This window comes from Syngnathus floridae, chromosome 6, assembly GCF_059516105.1.
Source record: "Syngnathus floridae isolate MCC-2025c chromosome 6, RoL_Sflo_1.0, whole genome shotgun sequence".
Classification (NCBI taxonomy): Eukaryota; Metazoa; Chordata; class Actinopteri; order Syngnathiformes; family Syngnathidae; genus Syngnathus; species Syngnathus floridae.
In genome coordinates, this window is record NC_142418.1 from 3,466,173 (window position 1) to 3,490,449 (window position 24,277).

At 44.7% G+C, this 24,277-nt stretch overlaps 1 protein-coding gene and 1 long non-coding RNA gene across 14 annotated transcripts in view; one reads left to right on the forward strand and one right to left on the reverse strand.

The window, feature by feature from the left end:
• The window catches only part of adat1 (adenosine deaminase tRNA specific 1), a 103,758-nt gene that overhangs the window by 13,336 nt on the left and 66,145 nt on the right, over positions 1 to 24,277 (reverse strand). For 3 of the 10 annotated variants that reach the window (XM_088377787.1, XM_088377788.1, XM_088377784.1), the window contains exons 7-8: positions 23,040 to 23,139; positions 22,841 to 22,927 (exon numbers count right to left, since the gene is read on the reverse strand). In XM_088377787.1, coding sequence (XP_088233913.1) covers positions 22,841 to 22,927; positions 23,040 to 23,139 — 187 coding nt within the window. Of the gene's footprint in view, positions 1 to 2,279; positions 7,182 to 16,672; positions 22,068 to 22,840; positions 22,928 to 23,039; positions 23,140 to 24,277 lie in introns of those variants that run through there. The other 7 variants (XR_015858911.1, XR_015858910.1, XM_088377785.1 and 4 more) reach the window with 7 other exon arrangements.
• LOC148395952 (uncharacterized) overlaps positions 1 to 24,277 on the forward strand; it is a 64,958-nt gene that overhangs the window by 682 nt on the left and 39,999 nt on the right. For 3 of the 4 annotated variants that reach the window (XR_015858913.1, XR_015858919.1, XR_015858920.1), the window contains exon 2: positions 5,258 to 5,845. This is a non-coding gene — a long non-coding RNA (uncharacterized LOC148395952). Of the gene's footprint in view, positions 1 to 5,257; positions 9,495 to 24,277 lie in introns of all 4 variants that reach the window. The other variant, XR_015858916.1, reaches the window with a different exon arrangement.

The window sequence follows — 24,277 nt, forward strand, 5'->3', positions numbered from 1 at the left end:
CCAGTATAACTGTTTAGCTGTTCATTCACCAAAAGTATTTTTGGGAAGAAATAATAAAAAAAAGAGGTTTAGATGCAGGAAAATACTTTAATAGCAAATAATGATAACAAGAGGAGTGATTGAATGGGGAATAACTATATAAAATTGTAGTATTACAATGCCAGCTGTGATAAATCCTCTCATGAAGATTACAATGGCAGCCAATAGTAAACCAATACGTACTTGAAATACAAAAACCCAACAATACTATGATGGCCACTACAAGATGGCATGCAACTGAAACGGTTCTACTCACTTACTTTAAAGCAGAACATTCCATTCCAAAGTGGCTAGGCACAGGAAAAACAGTTTCCAATTGACCTCCCTAATATGTCCTTTACTCAAAGATTTGACAACATCCTGTTAGGATTGCAATTTCTGGTTTTCAAAAAAAGGAAGCGTAAAAATACTGAAGTGTTTTAGGTGGATAGTTGAGTGAGCAAGTTGATCTATGTTACAAGAGTGTTCTTTTTTTTGTCCGTCTTTAGTCAAAATTATTTGAGTATGTCCGTTAGAATCTTCCAATTGACCTGGCATCTTAGACAAAGGTCGAAGAAGGAAAAAAAAATGTCTTAGGTCAACACATCCTCACTGCGCACTCGCTGGAGAAAAGGAGAACGAATAGCCTTTGAGCCTGCTTTTATAGCAGAATTGGTGAGTTCCTTGGAAATTAGTGATGAAATTTCCAAGAATTGCCCACTCTTTCTTTGGTAGTCACGCGGACAGTGTTATAGTTCCTTACGTGATACTGGTAAAATTCCACTACGAGGCTATGGATAATTCATCACCATCTGTTGACCTCTGTCCTAGTTACCTTAAAGTGAGTCGCAATCAGAGGCTTTAACTTTTTTTTTTTCAAGTTGTTGAGTTGAGTTTATTCGCGCAATATCCAAGGCATACAACATGATACAACAAACATTATTACACAGTCGGATGCGTGAAAGGTCACCCTAAGCAAGCTATTTAAAGCTTTTAATAGGGGGCCTGGTTTCCCATAAATATCAGATATTGGCCAGATATCCTTACATTAAGGACAAACATACAGATATATAATAGACAATAACAATAAACGCACAATAAGATACAACACACAATAAACATATAGATAATAGTAATAGATAGTCTCAGTATTCTGGTTACACTGGATTTGATGTAAAGTACATTAGCAATTAATAAATTAACAACAGGACACAGGTGTTCATGTGATTAATGATCAGCACATTAAACATACATTGATAGGAGTTGATTTTTTAGATTTGCCTTGAAGATGGATATGGATTGCAACATTTTTAGTGTTTCATCTAGCTCATTCCAAATCTGTGGCCCTCTGCACACAATGCTAAAGCTTGTAGATTTTAGTTTAAGTTTTTTCCCAATGATTAGATTGCTATTCCTGGTGGTGTGGGTGTGGCTGGGAGTACAGGTTGGGATAAGGTGACACAGTTTATGGTTTCGTTTATGGACGGTCTGATACATGACGCAAGCATTCTGGAAATAGTTGTGTTCAACAAGCCTCAGAAGATTGTGTCGGTGGAAGATTGTTTTAGTGGGGGCGTTAAACTCAGACCATGTTATGGCACGTATTATCTTTTTCTGAAGTATCTCAAGCTTTTTAAAATGGGTTGGAAATGTGTTACACCATATAATATTGCAATACTTTAAATGAGGTTCAAATAAGGATTTGTACAGAATAAGAAGTGCAGTAAGTGGGAGATAATGCCTCAATTTGAGGAACAAAGCAGCATATTTAAACCGTTTGATTGTGAGATCATCAATATGTCTTTTAGAGTTCAAGAACTTGTCAATATGGATACCCAGGAATTTAGTAGAGCTGACTCTTTCAATGTTTTGTCTGTTGATTTTTATGCAAATTGGTCAATGTCCTTTTTTTTATGGGAGCGGAATATGATGTGGCTTGTTTTATTGACATTTAGGGAGAGTTTGTTGCATTTAAACCATGTGTTTATTTTTGCTAATTCACTATTTACAATTTGTTCAAGTGTATTTGGATAATTGTGGGAAAGAAACAAGTTTGTATCATCAGCAAATAACACTATGTAGCATGGATGAAGTATTAACAATGTCATTTATGTACAAGATTAAGAGGAGCGGCCCCAAGATGGACCCTTGGGGAACTCCATAATTGATGGGTGTGTGTGAAGATTTATGGTTGTTAATAGAAACATATTGATATCTTCCAAGTAGGTAGCTGCGGAACCAGTCCAATGCCAAGCCTCTAATACCATAGTGGTGTAATTTATTTATTGAATTTATTTAATTCAATCATAATGGTATCAAAAGCTTTAGACAAGTCCAGAAAAATCCCAATACAATATTTGCCTTTATCAATTGCCTCGTAGATTTTATCAGTCAAGTCAAGTAGTGCCATATATGTAGTGTTTTCCTTTCTGAATCCATACTGGGATGGGGCAATTATGTTTAGTTTGTTTAGATAGCTGTTAAGTTTGTTGTAAACTACTCTTTCCAAAACCTTTTTGGAAAGAGGTGGGGGCCTAGCAGGGAGGTCAATGAATAATACAATAGGGAAATGATCAGAAATCTCAGAGAGTACAGTTTCAGAAGTAAGCGTGACGTTTTGAAGATTTGTGATGAAATGATCAAGTGAGTGACTCTGGTATAAGTATTTATTATGGGAAAGAATGATGAAGAGTGTAATGTGTAATGTGTTTATAAAGTAATTTTTGGCTGTATCATCCTTGGAAAGATCAACATTGAAGTCGCCAAGGAGGACACAGCTTTTGTTATTATCATTTATAGAAAATAATGCTTCCTCCAATTTAGTCCTAAAGATTTCAAGATCAGCGTCTGGGGGACGATATATTATACCAATAATGAGGTTTTTCCTGCTTTTTCCGTTTATTTCAACAAAAAGGAGTCACTGTGGTTGTCTGCTATGACAATGTCATCACATATCCTCACGTTGTAAGCGGAGGAAATATATAGGCACACGCCACCGCCAGATCTGCCACATCTGTTCTTAGTCAACAACTTATAGCCATTAAGATTTAAAGGCCCAGAGACACCGGTATATGTATAAATGGGTTTTAGTTAGCTTATGGGCTTATAAATATAAATTGATGATCGAAACAACGAAAAGGAAGCTGTTGCTCTGAAAAATATAATTTAAATTTGCCGCGCAGATGAGTTTGACTGCACCGAGCCGCCAGCCAGAAGTGACGTCTCATGACGTCTCAAGTTGTACGCGTTTAGCTTCAGTGAATGTAAACAAAAAGAGAAGAGGGGCCAGCGCAGAGACGTCGTGCGGCCAACCCAGCTCGCCCAGCCGTGCCTTCCATTCTCCTGGTGTACGTTCGTTCGCGGGACGACAAGATGGGTTGCGTTCGCCTGATAGGATCCACGAACCGGACAGTGCGTGCCTGCTGTGTGCTCGTGTTCACAGGGGCCTGGTTGACTGTCATCTTTCCGGACTCTGCTGTGCATCGGGAGCGGCTAGCTTATTGTTCATTGATGTTGACTTCTTGTTTTATTTTTCCTGTGTTCTTTACTTGTATGTGCGTTGTGAACTCTGTCATGTCACCCTGGGATAGTGAGAAACGTAATTTCGATCTCTTTGTGTGTCTCGACATGCGGAGGAATTGACAATAGAGGAGACTTTGACTTTGAGACTTTGACTTTGAAAAGTATGTCGAAGCGTGACGGGAGGGGCACAATTCAGAAAATGTGCTCAGCTTGTCGAAAAAATGCGATTTAAGCAATAAAATTAAAAATGCTCCTAAAACCTAAACCAAACGCTGCAGATGTTCATTTCTTTATGCGCAGTGGTCAACTCGGCACTCTAAAGCCCCCTGAGAACTTTTTGCTATGCCAACCTAACCACAGTGACGGGAGAGGCACAATTCAGAAAATGTACTCAGCTCGTCGAGAAAATGCGATTTAAGCAATAAAATTAAAAATGCTTATAAAACCTAAACCAAACGTTGCAGGTGGTCATTTCTTCATGTGCCGAGATCAACTCGGCACTCTAAAGCCCCCAAGAGGACTTTTTACTATGCCAACCGAACCAGAGTGACGGGAAGGACACAATTCAGAAAACGTGCTCAGCTCAGCCCAAGTGAACTGCTAGATTCATCAAAAGAGGTTTCTGAATCAGATAAAATGATGCTAATATTGCCGCTAGAAACGGAGCTGTTGCTATCATCTCTCATGTTGTTTGGGTTTGTTGAGATCCGGATGTACAACTTGTGACGTCACAGTAATGGCGCCACCAGTGTGGCTGCGTGTGGAACCCGATCGATAAACTGGCATTTAATTTTAGCTTTATTCTTAGTAATCGGTGTCCATTTTTAATTTCCAATGCGGCAACTGTGTTCTCTTTATACATTCTATCAAATTCCGTTCTAATTGAAAAAAAAAGGGATGTCTCTAGGCCTTTAAGACGTCAGTATATGACTTGTCATGCAGCCAAGTTTCACTACAGCCAATTGCATCAAAGCTGCAGCCTGTGTTTGTAAGTAGAGTAACTAGATCATCATCATGTTTATTCAAGCTCCTGATGTTTAAGTGCAAAAAAGAGCAGTTATTTATGTTTGTTAATTGTTTTAATTGCTCAGGAATATACTGATTGCAACTTAAACTTCTATGATAGTCAATGCAATTTATCACCACGTCTCCTTCACTGTCCATTTCATTAAATGCCATGCACAGGGTAACGAGTGAGATTTACTGAGATCTTAGACTGTTTAATACATAAATCACCCATAATTCAGACTGGTTACCTAGAGTTTATACTGCATTACCATTTTACAATAACCATACACGTCACCGCCTTTTCACGCACCAACAGTGACGAGTCCTGACACATTATCCATAACGTGAATTTATGGTCATGGGTTTACAAAACTTTTCAAAATCATATGTGAAGCAGTTACTGAGTATATGATCATCAGTAATGCATGATTGACGATTGTAAGCAAGCAGAATATATTTGGAGATTAAATTTGTGAGACTATGTGTAACTAAATTGTTCATGTTGAACTCGGGTCTGGTGAACCGTAGTGGTTAGATTTGGTATTACAACTTGACAAATTGTCTGGGACTCAACCCGACACTTGTTTTCCTTTGGATTTTGTCACATCACCATGCATGGCGCATCTGTTACACCTTTCGTGCCACATCACCATCACACTCAGGGGTGTGTACTCTCCCTACTGCTCTTACACCAACGATTTCTTCTCAGGCGACTCTTCTGTGAAGCTCTTGAAGTATGCGGACGACACCACTCTCATCGGACTGATCCGGGATGGTGACGAGACAGCGTACAGACAGGAGGTGGAGCAGCTGGTTCACTGGTGCAGCCAAAACCACCTGGAGCTGAACCCGCTCAAGACCGTGGAGATGACAGTGGACTTCAGGAGGGACCCTTCGCCACTTCCGCCCCTCACCATACTCAGTAATGCTATTCCCACCACAGACACCTTCAAGTTCCTGGGATCCACAATCTCCCGGGACCTGAAATAGGCCGCCCACATAGACTCTGTCCGGAAGAAGGCCCAGCAGAGGTTGTACTTTCTGAGAGAGCTCAGGAAGTTCAATCTCCCACAGGAGCTGCTGAAGACCTTTTACACTGCCATCATCCAGTCTATCCTCTGCACCTCCATCACCTTCAGGTTTGGATCTGCCACCAAACAAGACAAGCACAGACTGCAACGGACAATCAGTTCTACGGAAAAGATAATCGGGACCAACCTCCCATCTGTCCAAGACTTGTACTTGTCCAGGACCAGAAAATGTGCAAATAACATCTCTGCAGACCCTTCTCACCCAGGTCAGTCTGTTCAAACTACTCCCCTCCGGACGGCGTAACAGAGTGCTGTACGCCAAAACCAGCAGACACAGACACAGCTTCTTCTCCCAGGCTGTTGCTCTGATGAACTCACACCATTCAGAGTCTCAGAGACATCACTGTGCAATAACATCCTGCCCTTGCCACTTAAATGTTGTTAGTTACCTGAATGTTGTCAGTCACTTAAATGTTGTACAGAGGCTGAGATCAACCAGAGTCAAATTCCGTTTGGCAAGCACAAACTTGGTCAATAAAGCTGATTCTGATTGAAAACAGTAAATACGTAGCAATTAATAGTAATATCATTGAAATATCCAAAATTAATATTGACATAAAATAAAAAAAATGGACATATTTTTCTTATATGTAGAATAAACGATATGTAGGATATCACCAAATGATCTGTAGGATAAAATATCAAAATGATTCCTTGACCCCCCAAATATATATTTTTAACAAAAAATTCATCGTTTAGAAACATAGAAATGGGCTCTTTTTGGTGAATTGACGGCACTTTTTGAAACCTCCTATTTCTAATACAAATTGTGATCTCACGGTATCAGGATATATTTATTTGTTTGACCCTAAGTTACTCTCATACCGAAGAGGATCCTTGCAAATGACGAAGTCACCAGCCTATTATGGTGGCTTAACCTTTCTTCTGATTAGAAGGGAGTTGACACATATATACAGTGATCACTCGCTACTTCGCGTTTCGTGTATTGCGGCTTCACTACATCGTGGATTTTTTTTCCAAATTAAAGAAACATTTAAAAGTCAAAACAAAACTTCTAAATTGAGGAAACGTGTCTAACCTTTAGGACAATGTAGTATTGCTCCAAATGTTCGTTTACATTCCTTTAGGAGTCCGTTTTCGCGTGTTAGCACAATCGCGAATTAGTATCTTTCCGCTAACTCATTAGTCTGACCAGTACTTCTTGTTGGTGACCGTACTTTGTGGATTTCACTTATCGCGGGTGGTTTTTGGAACGAATTATCCGCGATAAATGAGGGATTACTGTAGTAGGGTAATAACTTTTCTATGACACTCCAGTGGATCCAGCTGTGTATATGATATTAGCAAGGAAAATAAACATTGTTCAGAGGGAAAAATGAACACAATCCAAAACTCAAATCTAAGATAAGTTTGTTTCCCCAAAAACATTAATGGGATTATTTTGGGTTTCATTTGAAGAGCAGGAGGTCTCTGTTACTGCGTGGCCAAATAGGGAAAGCCTGCTTGCGAAGTAGTTGCCAAGCTTGTTGGTAGGCGTCAGATGCCTCCTTGTACTCCAAGTAAGTGTGTAGATCTGTTCTCCTGCAGACATACAATCATATCATTCTCATTCACCTCTCTGTATTTGGGTTAGTTTATTTTACGAAAGAAAACAATTGAACAATATTTAATAGGGTACTGACCTCTGTTAAAGCTGTGCAATTTAAAACATCCAGCTATTTGACTGAGAAATCATTAGATGTCAGGCGAGAATACTGCTATCAGTCCTAAAAGTGGTGATAATCGGCGTTGCATAGAGCAGGGGTTTTCAACTGGTTTTGTCCAAGGGACCACCATTATAACCAAGAAGCAACTCGGGAACCACTGGTTTGGTGGAATATTATTTTATTTTGCACCAAAGGAGGATAGACCTACCTATACAGACTATATATTTGCATCTGTATGTCTATGTTGGGACTCTCAGCTACATTTGACATAATTTGGCTAGATAAACGATTAAAAAAATTGGCTGGAAAATAAATCAATTTATCAACATGATAAATACATTTTAATTTCAAATCTGTCATAACTATTTTCCATTTTGCGGACAACCTGTAATACCACCAGGGACCACTAGAGAGCCGCGGATCACCGGTTGACCCTGACAGAGGATTGTCCTTTGTTTGCCATAGAACGTACAAGTGACTTAGTGGATCTTAGAACTTTTCACATATTTTTGCAGTTTCTCTACCCTATCCTGCGCACAGCTTGGAAACCACGTTGATGCCTGGATATGAAGTAAATACCGATAAAGAGACAACATTATTTGACCTATAATCCAACTGTCATTTGTCAAGTGACATGGTGGCGAGATGGTGCATTTGTGTGTATTGGATTTCTCCCAGGCAAATTGGCTTTGTTAAAATTCCAAATTTAGCCAAAAGATGGCGCCAAAGCTTGACATGAGACCTGATAGGACTTATTAGAGATTTAGTTTAAAGTAATAAGAGTGTTTAGTAAACACGAGGCCTGTCCTGAATTACGAATAGTAACACACAACTTTAGATCTTTTGTTATATTACTTTGATTTGCTACAATATACTCGGTAACAGTTTAAGCAGTACAATCACATATGTTAACGTAGGAGTGCCCATAACCATAGGTTAGTTATGGTTTATGTGTTATGTTAATTATTGTTAGACATGATTTGTGTTATCAACATCGATGATTTATCATAGATTTACATCAAACCTCGGTTTTCGAACACAATCCGTTTCAGAAGGCGGTTTGAGAAGTGATTCGATCGAATTCCGAATGTATTTTTCCCATTACAATTAATGTTTTAAGCATTTTTTTATTTGCGCATTTTTGTCTGATCGCGCAACTGCAGCGCACCGCCTAACGCGCAACCATAGCGTGCTGCTGACCGCATAACTGCACCGGGCTGGTCGCATTATTGTGACAGAGCCGTCGCTGAAATTTAGAAAATATTTTTAATGTCCTGATATACTTTCCAAAATTTAAGTGGACCTCAGTGCGCAGGGAGCTTAATTTGGTCCGATCGCGCAATCTCAGCGGGCCGGGCGCTCACTGTCGCATTGCTTTAAGAGCGTCTTTGTGTTTTAGGATGGCTTTACTGCTCCCACTTGCTTTCTTTGGAGGCATGATTAGGGGTTAATACAATCCTGAAGGTAACGAAAATACAATAACGAACGGAGTCAGTCGGCATCCGGGCCAGGCGGTCGGGATTTCTCGGGTCCTTTCGGCTCATCTCGCGAGGGTCGACCTACAAATTTTGTTCGACAACCGAAGCAAAAAATCTCGAATTTCTAGTTCGAATTCCGATTTGTTCGAGAACCGGGACGTTCGAAAACCGAGGTTTGACTGAAATTTATTTAATCAATTGTTGACATTAGACCATTGATGATTTATTATAATTTACATGTATTCATTATTGATGTTTTATCCATATATTGTGTGTAATCAACCTGGAAAAGCGTTTTACTCATGTGATGTGTTTGAGTGGGAGACACAAGGGGTTAATTGCAATACTGTTGGTGGGTGGTGTGGGAATGAACACGGCTGCTGCAGCCAGGGGAAGTTTACAGTCTTTGTTTGCAGTCTTGTGCAATGTTTACAGTCTTGCGCAATGGCGAAAATTACAGCCAGGCGTACAGGTGCTGGTTCCCAGCATGCGCTTCTGTGGCAGACGGGAGACGTAGTCAACTCAAGGTGTTCGCCTTTCCCTCTACAGCTGACCTATCTTTCGATAAGATTAGGATTTAGGAACAAGGCGACTTTATCACTCGACTTATTTCACTAACTAGTAATTTCACCTTTTGTCTCCTTTTTACTATTTTTATGTTTTACGATCGAAAGGACTTTATGATTGGACAAGTTTTACTTGGATGATCAGTGAGTGGAATTATTTCGATTGTGTGGGTAATTACGATCTGTATTTCTATTTCATACTTATTCAATCGATTCTCTCACACAATATCATTTAATTAGTTTTTTATTTATTTGATATTTAATCATGTTACGCGTGATTTTATAGACTGCTAAAAAATTAAAAGAACAGTTTTTTTATCGGGGCATGGCATGAATTCAATTAGACTTTTCTGAAAAGGTTTTGGTCAGGTACGTGGCAGAGGGGGTTGTTAATTAGTTTCAGATGCATTGGTGTTGATGGAATTAACAACCGGTTGCACTAGAGGGGCAACAACGAGATGGTCCCCAAAACAGGACTGATTTTGCAGGTAGAGGCCATTTCAAGTTCCTCCCTCTTGATCTTTTTTAACTGTTTTTCCACAAGTGTTCGCTTTAGCTAGAGTCATTATCACGACTGGGAGCATGAGGCAATTTCTTAACCCTCCTGAAGTTGCGCAGATTGTCCAACTCCTCCAGGATGGCACATCCATGCGTGCTGTTCCAAGAAGATTTGATGCGTCTCCCAGTACAATCTCCAGAGCACGGAGGAGATTCCAGGAGACAGGCAGTTACTCTAGGAGAGCTGGACAGGGCCGTAGACGGTCCTCATTCCATCAGCAGGACCGATATCTGCTGCTTTGTGCAAGGAGGAACAGGTTGAGCACTGCCCAAGCCCTACAGAATGACCTCCAGCAGGCTATTGGTGTGAATGTCTCTGCCCAAACAGTCAGAAACAGACTTCACGAGGGTGGCCTCAGGGCACAACGTCCTGTAGTGTTTCCTATGCTCATTGCTCAGCACCGTGGAGCTCGATTGGCATTTGCCATAGAACACCAGAATTGGCAAGTCCGCCACTGGTGCCCTGTGCTTTTCACAGATGAGAGCAGGTTTACCCTGAGCACATGTGATAGACGTGAAAGGGTCTGGAGAAGCCTAGGAGAGCGCTATGCTGCCTGCAACATCATTCAGCATGACCGGTTTGGTGGTCAGTGATGGTCTGGGGAGGCATTTGCATGGAGGAACGAACAGACCTCTACAGGCTAGAGAACAGCAGTCTGATTGCTATTAGGTATCGGGATGAAATCCTTTCACCTTTGGTCAGACCCTATGCTGTTGCAGTAGGTTCTGGGTTCCTCCTGATCCACAACAATGCCCGGCCTGTTGTGGCAAGAGTATGCAGACAGTATCTGGAGGATGAAGGAATTGACACAATTGAATGGCTCTCATAATCACCTGATCTAAACCCGATAGAACGCCTCTGGAACATAATGTTTCGGCCCATTATACGCCGCCAGGTTGCTCCTCAGACTTTACAGGGGCTCACTGATGCCCTTAGACAGATCTGGGAGGACATCTCACAAGACAACATCCGTCGTCTCTTTAGGAGCATGCCGCGACGTTGTTAAGCATGCATACAAGCTCGTGGTGGCCACACAAGATATTGAAAAGAATTTTGAGTTGCAGAAATTGAATTAGGGCAAAAAGGACGAGCCTGCCATATCATTTCATTCACTTTGACTTTGGGGTGTCTGTATACTGAGCCCTCTGTAGGCTGAAAACTTTTATTTCCATCAAAAGATGTGGCATCCTTTTGTTCCTGAAACATTAAACTGTCCATATCAGTATAGATATCCCCCCCAAAAAATTTTGGGCTCACCACCTGTGGGAGGGGCCGAAGGGGTCGGGTGCAATGTGAGCTGGGCGGCGGCCAAAGGCAGGGACCTTGGCGGTCTGATGCCCGGCTGCAGAAGCTGGCTCTTGGGACATGGAATGTCACCTCTCTGGCTGGAAAGGAGCCCGAGCTGGTGTGCGAGGCAGAAAAATTCCGACTAGATATAGTCGGATTAGCCTCCACGCACAGTTTGGGTTCCGGTACAAGCCCTCTTGAGAGGGGCGGGACTCTCTTCCACTCTGGAGTTGCCCACGGTGAGAGGCGTCGAGCAGGTGTGGGTATACTTATTGCCCCCCAGCTGGGCGCCTGCACATTGGGGTTCACCCCGGTGAACGAGAGGGTAGCCTCCCTCTGCCTTCGGGTGGGGGGAGGGGTCCTGACTGTTGTTTGTGTCTATGCACCAAACAGCAGCTCAGAGTACCCACCCTTCTAGGGGTCCCTGGAGGAAGTGCTGGAGAGCGCTCCTTCTGGGGACTCCATCGTTCTACTGGGTGACTTCAATGCTCACGTGGGCAATGACAGTGAGACCTGGAAGGGCGTGATTGGGAGGAACGGCCCCCCGGATCTGAACCCGAGCGGTGTTCTATTGTTGGACTTCTGTGCTCGACATGGATTTTGAATAATGAACACCATGTTCAAGCATAAGGGTGTCCATGTGTGCACTTGGCACCAGGACACCCTAGGCCGCAGTTCGATGATCGACTTTGTAGTCGTGTCATCGGATTAGCGGCCGCATGTTTTGGACACTTCGGTGAAGAGAGGGGCGGAGCTGTCAACTGATCACCACCTGGTGGTGGGTTGGCTCCGATGGTGGGGGAAGATGCCGGTCCGACCTGGCAGACCCAAACGCTCTGTGAGGGTCTGCTGGGAACGTCTGGCAGAATCTCCTGTCAGGAAGAGCTTCAACTCCCACCTCCGGCAGAGCTTTTCTCACGTCCCGGGGGAGGCGGGGGACATTGAGTCTGAGTGGACCATGTTCCGCGCCTCCATTGTTGAGGCGGCCGACCAGAGCTGTGGCCGTAAGGATGTTGGTGCCTGTCGTGGCGGCAATCCCCGAACCCGCTGGTGGACACCGGCGGTAAGGGATGCCGTCAAGCTGAAGGAGTCCTATCGGGCCGTTTTGGCCTGCGGGACTCCGGAGGCAGCTGACAGGTACCGGATGGCCAAGCGGAACGCGGCTTCGGCGGTTGCTGAGGCAAAAACCGGGCGTGGGAGAAGTTTGGTGAGGCCATGGAGAATGACTTTCGGACGGCTTTGAGGAAATTCTGGTCCACTATCTGGCGTCTCAGGAGGGGGAAGTAGTGCAACGTCAACACTGTTTACAGTGGGGATGGCGTGCTGCTGACCTCGACTCGGGACGTCGTGAGTCGGTGGGGAGAATACTTCGAAAACCTCCTCAATTCCACCTACACACCTTCCATTGAGGAAGCAGGGCCTGGAGACTCTGAGGCGGATTCTCCAATCTCTGGGGTCAAAGTCACTGAGGTAGTTAAAAAACTCCTCGGTGGCAAGGCCCCGGGGGTGGATGAGATCCGCCCGGAGTTCTTAAAGGCTCTGGATGTTGTGGGGCTGTCATGGCTGACACGCCTCTACAACATTACGTGGACATCGGGGACGGTGCCTCTGGATTGGCAGCCTGGGGTGGTGGTTCCCCTGTTTAAGAAGGGGGACCGGAGGGTGTGTTCCAACTACAGGGGAATCACACTCCTCAGCCTCCCCGGTAAGGTCTATTCAGGGGTGCTGGAGAGGAGGGTCCGTCGGGAGGTCAAACCTCTGATTCAGGAGGAGCAGTGTGGCTTTTGTCCTGGCCGTGAAACAGTGGACCAGCTCTACACCCTCGGCAGGATCCTCGAGGGTGCATGGGAGTTCGTCCTTTATGTAATCAACGCCGAGTGCGCACCGCGTGCGCACCGCTCCGCTGACCTTGGCGCAGTTCAAACTATTCCACAGTCCCATATAATGATATATAAAGTATATATCAAATTTCTATTATATAAACAACAATATTATCAAACCATCGGTGTATGGAATAAGCGCCGCGTGTGCGCCGCACCGCTGACGTCAGACTCGTCTCAGATGCAGTTCAAATCATTCCACAGGCCCATATAACAAAATATAAAGTATATATCAAATTCCTATTATACAGGAATGTCTCAGAAAATTTGAGTATTGTGATAAAGTATTTTATTTTCTGTAATGCAATTAATAAAAACAAAAATGTCATACATTCTGGATTCATTACAAGTCAACTGAAATATTGCAAGCCTTTTATTATTTTAATATTGCTGATTTTGGCATACAGCTTAAGAAAACTCAACTATCCTATCTCAAAATATTAGAATATCATGAAAAAGTATACTAATAGGGTATTCAATTTATCACTTGAATCGTCTAATTAACTCGAAACACCTGAAAGGGTTTCCTGAGCCTTAAAAAACACTCAGCTTGGTTCGGTAAACTAAATCACAAGTATGGGGAAGACTGCTGATCTGACTGCTGTCCAGAGGACCATCATTGACACCCTCCATCAGGAGGGTAAGACACAAAAAGAAATTTCTCAAAGAGCAAGCTGTTCACAGAGTGCAGTTTCAAAGCACATCCACAAACAATGTGTTGAAAGGGGGAAATGTGGCAGGAAACGCTGTACAACCAAGAGAGATGACCGCAGCCTTAACAGCATTGTGAAGAAGAGTCGCTTCCAAATTTTGGGGGAGCTTCAAAGACAGTGGACTGAAGCTGGAGTCCAGGTATCAAAAGCCACTGTTCACAGACGTGTCCGGTAAATGGGCTACAATAGCCGTATTCCCATGGTCAAGCCACTTCTGAACTCAAGACAACGGAAGAAGCGTCTGACTTGGGCTATGGAAAAGAAGCACTGGACAGTTGCAGAGTGGTCCAAAGTCCTCTTTTCAGATGAAAGCAAGTTTTGCATTTCATTTGGAAGTCAAGGTGCCAGAGTCTGAAGAAAGGCTGGAGAGGAGCAAAATCCAAGTTGCTTGAGATCCAGTGTGAAGTTCCCACAGTCAGCGATGGTTTGGGGAGCCATGTCAGCTGCTGGTGTAGGTCCACTGTGTTTCATCAAGTCCAGAGTAAATGGATATTTTAGAGCAGTACATGCTTCCGTCTGCTGAAAAGCTCTATGGCGATGATGTCATTTTCCAGCATGATCTGGCACCTGCCCACAGTGCCAAAACCACCAGTAAATGGTGTACTGACCATGGCATTATTGTCCTTGATTGGCCTGCCAATTCCCCTGACCTGAACCCAATAGAGCAGGTGTCACCATTTTTTTTTAAACCAAGAGCTACTTCCTGGGTACTGATTAAGGGAAAGGGCTACCAGTTTGACACACACTTCTGAAATAGCCAGTTTGCTCAATTTGGCTTTCACTATGTGTTATGATTGTCATTTCCAGTTCACATGGAAGTGTGATTTTAACAAGAATAGCAAAAATACAGTTAAACCTTGGTTTTTTACCACAATCCGTTCTAGAAGGCGTTTCGAGAAGCGAATCGGTTGAATTCCTAATCTATTTTTCCCATTACAAATAATGGAATTTTTTTAAATCCGTTTCAAGACAAAGAAAACCCGCCTTCCTAAAGCATTTTTTCATTTGCGCATATTTGTCTGATCGCGCAACTGCAGCGCACCGCCTAACGCGCAACTGCACCGCGTTGCCGACAGCGCAATTGCACCACGCTGGTTGCGTTATTGTGACAGAGCCGTCGTTAAAATTTAGAAAATATTTTTAAAGTCGTGATGTAAGTGGACCTCAGTGCGCAGGGAGATTAATTTGGTTCGATCGCGCAACCGCAGCGGGCCGGGCGCTCACTGTCGCATTGCTTTAAGAGCGTCTTTGTGTTTTAGGATGGCTTTACTGCTCCCACTTGCTTTCTTTGGAGGCATGATTAGGGGTTAATACAATCCTCAAAGTAACGAAAATACAATAACGGAGTCAGTCGTCATCCGGGCCGCGCGGTCGGGTTTTCTTGGGTCCTCCCGGCTCATTTCGTGAGGTTCGACCTCCGAATTTTGTTCGACAACCGAAGCAAAAAAATCTTGATTTTTTTTGTTCGGATTCCGATTTGTTCGAGAACCAGGACGTTCAAAAACTGAAGTTAGACTGTAAAATAAATAGATCCAGCTCACTGAAAAGTGCCGCTATTTGAGCTAATTTTAGAACAGTCCTGCGGGCGACTCATGCGGTCCCTCACGGGCGATCTGGTGCCCGCGGGCACCGTGTTGGTGACCCCCGCCATAGAGAATTCGTGGGGTATTGTGAAGAAGCTGAAAGACGCCAGACCCAACAATGCAAATGAGCTAAAGGCCGCTATTGAAGCATCCCGGGCATCCATAACACCTCAGCAATGCCACAGGCCGATTGCCTCCATGCCACGCCGCATTGGTTGCAGTAATCTGTGTAAAAGGATTCCCAACCAAGTACTGAGTGCATTAATGGAAATTTTCAACTATTTGATTTTGTTTTGCTGTTATCTTTTTTTTTTACTTGGTCTGAGGAAATGTTCTAATATTTTGAGATAGGATATTTTAGTTTTCTTAAGCTGTATGCCATAATCAGCAATATTAAAATAATAAAAGGCTTGCAATATTTCAGTGTATTTGTAATGAATCCAGAATGTATGACATTTTTCCATCCATCCATCCATCCATCCATCCATCCATCCATCCATCCATCCATCCATCCATCCATCCATCCATCCATCCATCCATCCATCCATCTTCCGCTGATCCGGGGTTGGGTCGCGGGGTCAGCAGCTTTAGGAGAGACTCCCACACTTCTCTCTCCACAGCCACTTCATCCAGCTTATCCCGGGGGATCCCAACATCAGCTGAGAGACAGTCTCTTCAGCGCGTCCTGGGTTGTCCCCGGGGTCTCCTACCGGTGGGACATAACCGGAACACTTCCCCAGGGAGGCGTCCAGGAGGCATCCTGATGAGATGCCCCAGCCACCTCCTATCTCTAAGGGAGAGCCCAGACATCCTGCGGAGAAAACTCATTTCGGCAGGTTGCATCCAGGATCTCGTTCTTTCGGTCACGCCCCATAGCTCGTGACCATAGGTGAGGGTAGGAGCGTAAATCGACCGGTAAATTGAGAGCTTTGCCTTTTGGCTCAGCTCTCTCTTTAAAGTTAAAGTCCCAATGATTGTCACACACACAACTGGGTGCGGTGAAATTTGTCTCTGCATTTAACCCTTCCCCGAAGGGAGCAGTGGGCAGCAGCGGTGCCGCGCCCGGGAATCATTTGGTGATCTAACCCCCCAATTCCAACCCTTAATGCTGAGTGCCAAGCAGGGAGGCAATGGGTCCCATTTTTATAGTCTTTGGTATGACCCGGCCAGGGTTTGAACCCACAACCTTCCAGTCTCAGGGCGGACACTCTACCACTAGGCCACTGAGCTGATTACCACGACGGACCAGTACAGAGTCCGCATAACTGCAGACGCTGCACCGATCCGCCTGTCAATCAAGTCAAGTCAAGTCAAGTTTATTTGTATAGCCCTAAATCACAAACAGTCTCAAAGGGCTTCACATAGCCAAAATTGACAATTATTCTCAAAGCATCCCCTGATCTTAAGCTCCCAAAAGGGCAAGGAAAAACTCAAAAACCCCTGCCAGGGGAAAATGAGAAACCTTGAGAAGGGACCACAGATGGAAGGATCCCCCTTTCAGGATCACCAGGTTGTAATGGATGCAGAGAGTGCACAAGTAATACATAATATGAAAATCAATGAAAAAAAAATGGATGTCGGAGGTGCCATCGATTGTCCTGGCAGTGTCTTCAAGGGGGTTGAGCTGCAGTTCCTTCACCTTGAATTGGTCCCCGAGAATCCAGCTAGCCGCTATCAGCTTTTGGGCCACCTAACCCCCTCCCCAGCCGGGGAGGGGGTGGGCAGAGAGAACAAAACAAACTCCGGCCAAATCGGCCACCACAAGTTAGTTAAAGGCCATCTCATAGAAATGTGTCTTTAAACGTGTCTTAAATGTTTCTACTGAGGTAGTAGTTCTAATATCCATTGGTAGGGCATTCCAAAGCTCTGGAGCCCGAATAGAGAATGCTCTAGACCCTGCAGACATTTAACTTGGCCCTCGGTATAACTAAAAGACTAGCGTTTTGCGAACGAAGGTTACGAGACGGAACGTAAGGAACGACTAGGTCGACGAGATATGAAGGCGCTAAGCCATGCAGTGATTTATAGGTTAGTAGAAGAACCTTGAAGTCACATCTTAAATGGACCGGGAGCCAATGTAATTTGGCTAATATTGGGGTAATGTGATCAAATTTTCTTGACCGTGAGAGCAGCCTCGCAGCAGCATTTTGCACTAACTGTAGACTTTTGATACTGGACTTAGGAAGACCAGAGAATAATACATTACAGTAGTTCAGGCGCGACGTGACGAACGCATGTATAATAGTTTCCGCATCCCCGGTCGAGAGGATAGGACGAATCTTAGCAATATTACGAAGGTGAAAAAACGCAATCCTGGTTATATTCTTAATGTGTTTTTGAAAGGAGAGTGTTTGGTCAAATATTACCCCGAGATTAGTTACCGTATCACTCTGAGTGATAGTACGGTTATCTATAGTTATAGTGGTTTCCTTAAATAAGTGTTGATAACGAGTAGGATCAATTATCAACATCTCAGTTTTATCTGGGTTAAGACGAAGGAAGTTGAGAGACATCCATTGCTTGATCTCCGCAAGGCACGTCTCGAGATTACAACAGTCCCGTGGATCTGTCATCGATAACGGCATATATAATTGGGTGTCATCCGCGTAGCATTGAAAGCTAATATTATATTTACGTATTATGTCCCCAAGCGGAATCATATAAATATTAAATAAAATCGGTCCGAGTACCGATCCCTGTGGGACACCACACGTAACATTATAAAGCTCAGAGGACGTATTACCATGGACCACTCGGTGCGTCCTGTCTGATAGATAGGAATTGAACCAGCTTAGTGCTGACCCTGAGATACCAACACAACTTTTAAGACGCCCTAATAAAATATCGAAGTCTACAGTGTCAAAGGCAGCACTAAGATCGAGTAGTAACAATAAAGACGACGTATTTGAATCCATAGCTATGAGGAGATCATTAGTCACTTTAGCAAGTGCTGTCTCTGTAGAATGATTAGCTCTAAAACCAGACTGAAAAGAGTCATATCGATTATTAGCGACCATGTAATCAATAAGCTGTTGCGCTACTACTTTTTTGAGAAGTTTTGCTATGAATGGGAGGTTTGAAACTGACCTATAATTACTGAGACAGTCCGGGTCAAGATTCGCTCACTTAAGTAGTGGTTTAATAATAGCGGTTTTAAAGGCTATTGGCACTATCCCAGAGGAAACAGACTGATTGATTATATTTAAGACGGACGGTCCTAAAATTGGAAATAATTCTTTAAGTAGTTTGGCTGGAAGCGGGTCGAGTAAACATGTTGTTTGTTTAGCCGTACTAACCAATTTTGTAAGCATTTCAAGGGACACGCTTTTAAAATTTGAGAGGGTTATTGCATGATCCCCAGCGCTAGTAACCGGCGGAGCGATTGGCATGGTATTCTTGATCTCGTCCCTAATGGACTCAATTTTTTGAGCAAAAAATTTCATAAACTCGTCAGCTGAGTGGAAGGAGCTATTGGGGGTCGGCTGGCGCAGAGTTAGCTTTGCCACTGTATCAAATAGGTATTTAGGATTGTTTTTATTAAGATTAATGACTTGCGAAAAATAACGAGTTTTTGCTAAAATAAGCGCATCTTTATATTTCAGGAGGCTGTCCTTCCATGCCTGATGGAAAACCTCAAGTTTGGTTAAACGCCATCTGCGCTCATGCTGTCTACATAATTGTTTAAACGTACGTGTTTCATCTGTGAACCACGGAGTTGGCCATCTACGGCGAGTTTTCAGACGTAGCGGTGCCACAGAGTCGATGGCTTTTAATAATGTCGCATTGAATTCATTTGTAAGATTATCAATAGAGCCGCTGTATGCGGGAAACATGGCGGTTGCCGGCGACAGTAACTCAGATAGCGCAGTTGCAGTCATGGAGTTAAAATTACGGCTGCTATAATTCTGATTGCTCTCTTGTCTTTGACAAGGAACTAAAATTTCAAATTTTATTAAGAAATGATCAGACAGAACAGTAGTGTATGGCAGTACTGCTATATTTGAGGTTGCTAGTCCCCGGGATAATACCAGATCTAAGGTATTTCCATTCTTATGCGTTGCTGCCTGTACAGCTTGCGTAAAACCAGACGTATCGATTAAAGTTTGAAATGCCGAAGTCAGTGGTTCTGACGGTGAATTCATGTGGATGTTGAAATCACCCATGATAACTATGTTATCTGCATTTGTCACTAGATCAGCCACAAATTCTGAAAATTCATCCAGGAAGCCAGAGTAAGCCCCGGGTGGGCGGTAAATAACAACAAGATAGAATGACGGTAACGGTAACTTCAAATGTTTTAAATACGTGAATTGAGCGAGGCCTAAATCTAAGCTCAGAATTTGAGATGAGGGCGACACCCCCACCCTTTTTTCGAGGACGTGCCACATGCGAGCTCACAAAATTTGGAGGCGAGGCCTCGTTAAGTGGCAGCAGTTCATTAGGTTTTAACCAGGTCTCGCAAAGACCAAAAACGTTTAGATTATGTTCCGTGATAAGGTCATTAACGAGAACTGCTTTCGTATGAAGTGATCTAATATTCATAAAACCGAATTTAAGTGTAATCGGTTGATCAGGGTGCGTATCTATCGAAGGATTTTTAAACGGGATGCGAGTAAAATTGTGTTCTCTCGGCCTAATATCACCTCTCAAAAGTTTATTAGGGCGGTGGGATGAAACGACCGTGGGAAAGTTATCTAAAACAGGCACCGTTTCATCAGCAAGACCGGTCGGGACGGAGTGATTGGATTTGTCTACTACCCCAGTAGAAAGTGTGTTTATGTGTACTGCAGCACTATTTAAACTGTCGCGCTCTAATCTACACGAGGAGCTATGTGTATGCTGAAAGTCTAGCCTAGCGCTAGTTAACTTTAACTTAACAGACTCCAAACCCATCCTCACAGGTGGTCTAATCACCTGTGCCCTGGCCTGCTCTAGAGTGAACTGTCATGAGAGGCTCAAACAGTAATCTATATTCCTAGAAAGAGTGAAGGCGCCTTCACGGTTAGGGTGAAGGCCGTCCTTCCTCAGCAGGTCGGGGCGGCCCCAGAAGGATGACCAGTTATCTATAAAATACAGTCCCTGCTTTTTACAGAACCCAGCCATCCATCGATTAAGGGAGACTAATCTACTAAACCTCTCATCAGTGCCTCTCCCAGGCAGGGGGCCAGAGACAAATACTCGATGCCGACTCATCTTTCTGGCAAGATCACAAGTCCTCGCTATGTTTTTCTTTGTGATCTCTGATTGTCTCATCCTAACATCATTGGAGCCGACGTGTATCACTTTGTCCGAGTAGCTAGTGGTGGTGGAAATACGCTGTTGACTAGGCCTATTGCGAGTCAGCTCCCTAAGATTAGCTTCTATGTCGGGTGCTCTGCCCCCAGGAATACACATTACCGTGGCTGGATTTTTAAGCGTAATGTTTCGGGTAATGGAGTCGCCTATGACCAAAGTGCGAGGGCCAGTAGACCGAGATGACTTTGGACGGCTATGCGTCTTACCTGGCTCATCGCGATTAGCAAGCCGCTTGGGGCTAATGCTAACCGGGCTAGCGGGCTGACTACAGCCCGCGTCTGTGTCCGCCGCAACTACTGTTATCGCACTATTCTGCTCTAACTGGCGGACACATCCCTCTAGCAGAGACAACCTCTCTAAGAGAAGGGTGCAGTTGGTGCACGAAGCCGTACATACCTCTTGGTCCGCTGCCATAATTTGTGTCCGAAGAGTGACGATCTGTCAGAACAACCCGGAAGTCGGATTGAGGTCAATCTTGCGCTCCATCCTCCCCTCACTCGTGAACAAGACCCCAAGATACTTGAACTCCTCCACTTGGGGCAGGATCTCATCCCCGATCCGGAGAGGGCATTCCACCCTTTTCCGAAAGAGGACCAGGGACTTGGATGTGGAGGTGCTGACCCTCATCCCGATCACTTCACACTCGGCTGCGAACCGCTCCAGTGAGAGCCGGAGATCACGGCCTGAAGAAGCCAACAGCACCGCGTCGTCTGCAAAAAGCAGAGACGCGATGCTGAGGTCCCCAAACCGGACCCCCTCAACGTCTCGGCTGCGCCTAGAAATTCTGTCCATAAGAATTATGAACAGAATCTGTGACAAAGGGCAGCCTTGGCAGAGCCCAACCCTCACTGGGAACGAATCCGACTTACTGCCGGAAATGCGGACCAAACTCTGGCATCGGTGATACAGGGACCGAACCGCCCTTATCAGTTGGCTCGGCACCCCTAATCCCGAAGCACCCTCCACAGAACCTCCTGAGGGACACAGTCGAACACGTTCTCCAAGTCCACAGAACACATGTGGACTGGTTGGGCGAACTCCCATGCACCCTCAAGGATCCTGCCGAGGGTGTAAAGCTGGTCCACTGTTCCACGGCCAGGACGAAAGCCACACTGCTCCTCCTGAATCCGAGGTTCGACCTCCCGACGGACCCTCCTCTCCAGCACCCCTGAATAGACCTTACCAGGGAGGCTGAGGAGTGTGATTCCCCTGTAATTGGAACACACCCTCCGGTCCCCCTTCTTAAAGAGGGGAACCACCACCCCAGTCTGCCAATCCAGTGGCACTTTCCCCGATGTCCACGCAATGTTGTAGAAGTGTGTCAGCCATGAAGGTCTTCGAAGTATTCTCCCCACCGACTCAGGACGTCCCGAGTCGAGGTCAGCAGCACACCATCCCCACTGTAAACAGTGTTGACGTTGCATTGATTCCCCCTCCTGAAACGCCGGATGGTGGACCAGAAGTAGCTTGAAGCCGTCCGGAAGTCATTCTCCATGGCCTCGCCAAACTCCTCCCACACCCGGGTTTTTGCCTCAGCAACCGCCAAAGCCGGGTTCTGCTTGGCCATCCGGTACCTGTCAACTGCGTCTGGAGTCCCGCAGGCCAAAACGGCCCGATATGACTCCTTCTTCAGCTTGACGGCATCCCTTACCGCAAGTGTCCACCAGCGGGTTCAAGAATTGCCGCCACGACAGGCACCAACGACCTTACGGCCACAGCTCCGGTCGGCCGCCTCAACAATGGAGGCGCGGAACATGGTCCACTCTGACTCAATGTCACCCGCCTCCCCCGGGACGTGGGAAAAGCTCTGCCGGAGGTTGGAGTTGAAGCTCTTCCTGACAGGGGATTCTGCCGGACGTTCCCAGCAGACCCTCACAGAGCGTTTGTGTCTGCCAGGTCGGACCGGCATATTCCCCACCATCGGAGCCTACCCACCACCAGGTGGTGATCAGTTGACAGCTCCGTCCCTCTCTTTAACCGAGTGTCCATAACATGCGGCCGCAAATCTGATGACACGACTACAAAGTTGATCATTTAACTGCGGTCTGAGATAGTCCTGTATATATGTGTAAATACACACACACACGCACTCACACATGCACACACACACGCACCCACACACACATACGCACGCACGCACACTCATATATATCATCGAAAGAGTATATAGTACCTGAGAGAGTCAGGAAGTGCCGAAGCGTCAGTGGACCTCACCAGCGACAGGAATGAATGGAAAAGTTCAAGTTTACACAGGGCAGACCTAGTGTGCGAGTGAACGAGAGAGAGAGAGAGAGAGAGAGAGAATGAGAGACAAATGGGGACAAAAATTAAAATTATTTTATTTTTCTTGTATGAGAGTACTGTATGACTACCTAGCTTTAGCTGTACCCAGTGCCTTCTTGACAACTCCTTGTTTGAAGCCGTTAGCAGTGACATCAAGTGGCTGCACAGGCACTTTACACCAACTGACAGCTGAAATGAATAAACAATGAATCATATTTACACACGTTCGCTTATAATTAGGAATGTGCTTGGATTATCAAAGGCAGTCAAAACACCTGTTTCTGTTTCATTTAAGTGATCTCATTTGCAGCACTCTTGGACAAGTTGTGTCATCACAATATCAAAATTCTGACTTTTGATAATATACAAAAATGTTCATCATAGCATGACTACATAGTTTTTGAACTGCCAGTTTTAGAGCAACTGTACTGACAAATAACTAATACTTGGGGAATACTTTAACATTTTGTTAATATTTTTCCATGAAAATTGGTAAACACGAAAATTTGCAAAACATTTTGGACTCAACAGTGCCATTAAGTGTAGACCAACAGATAACACAATGAACTACTACAAATGTAACTTCAGGAGTAATCAATACATCTTCAAGTGTAAATATTGTGTTTTCTTAAAGTAAAAGTAATGGAAGGCATGGAGTGGAGTTTGCCATATGTGCTCAACCAACCAACCAACCAACCAACCAACCAACCAACCAACCAACCAACCAACCAACCAACCAACCAACCAACCAACCAATCCACCCACACACACACACACACACACACACACACACACACACACACACACACACACACACACACACACACACACAAGCAGACTTTTCTTTGTATGAGATACTGTAATTCATAAGTTAAAAACTCAGATCTAATAACGATAGAGAAAATTGGACTCAGTTTTCCCTGGCCCCCTCTGGAGTCAGGCCTGGAGGTGGGGCTCAAAGGCGAGCATCTGCTGGCCGGGCCTTCACCCATGGGGCCCGGCTGGGCATAGCACAAAAAGGCATCGTAGATCACCCTTCCCATGAGCTCACCACCTGTAGGAGGGGCCAAAGGGGTCAGGTGCACAGTGAGCTGGGCGGCGGCCAAAGGCGGGGGCCTTAGCTGTCCGATACCCGGCTACAAAAGCTGGCTCTAAGGATGTGGAATGTCACCTTTATGGCCCAAGCTGGTGTGCGAGACAAAAAGGTTCCAACAAGACATAGTCAGACTTGCCTTCACACACAGCTTGGGTTCTGGTACCAGTCCTCTTGAGAAAGGTTGAACTCTCTTCCCCCTCTGGAGTTGCCCACGGTGAGAGGCGCTGAGCA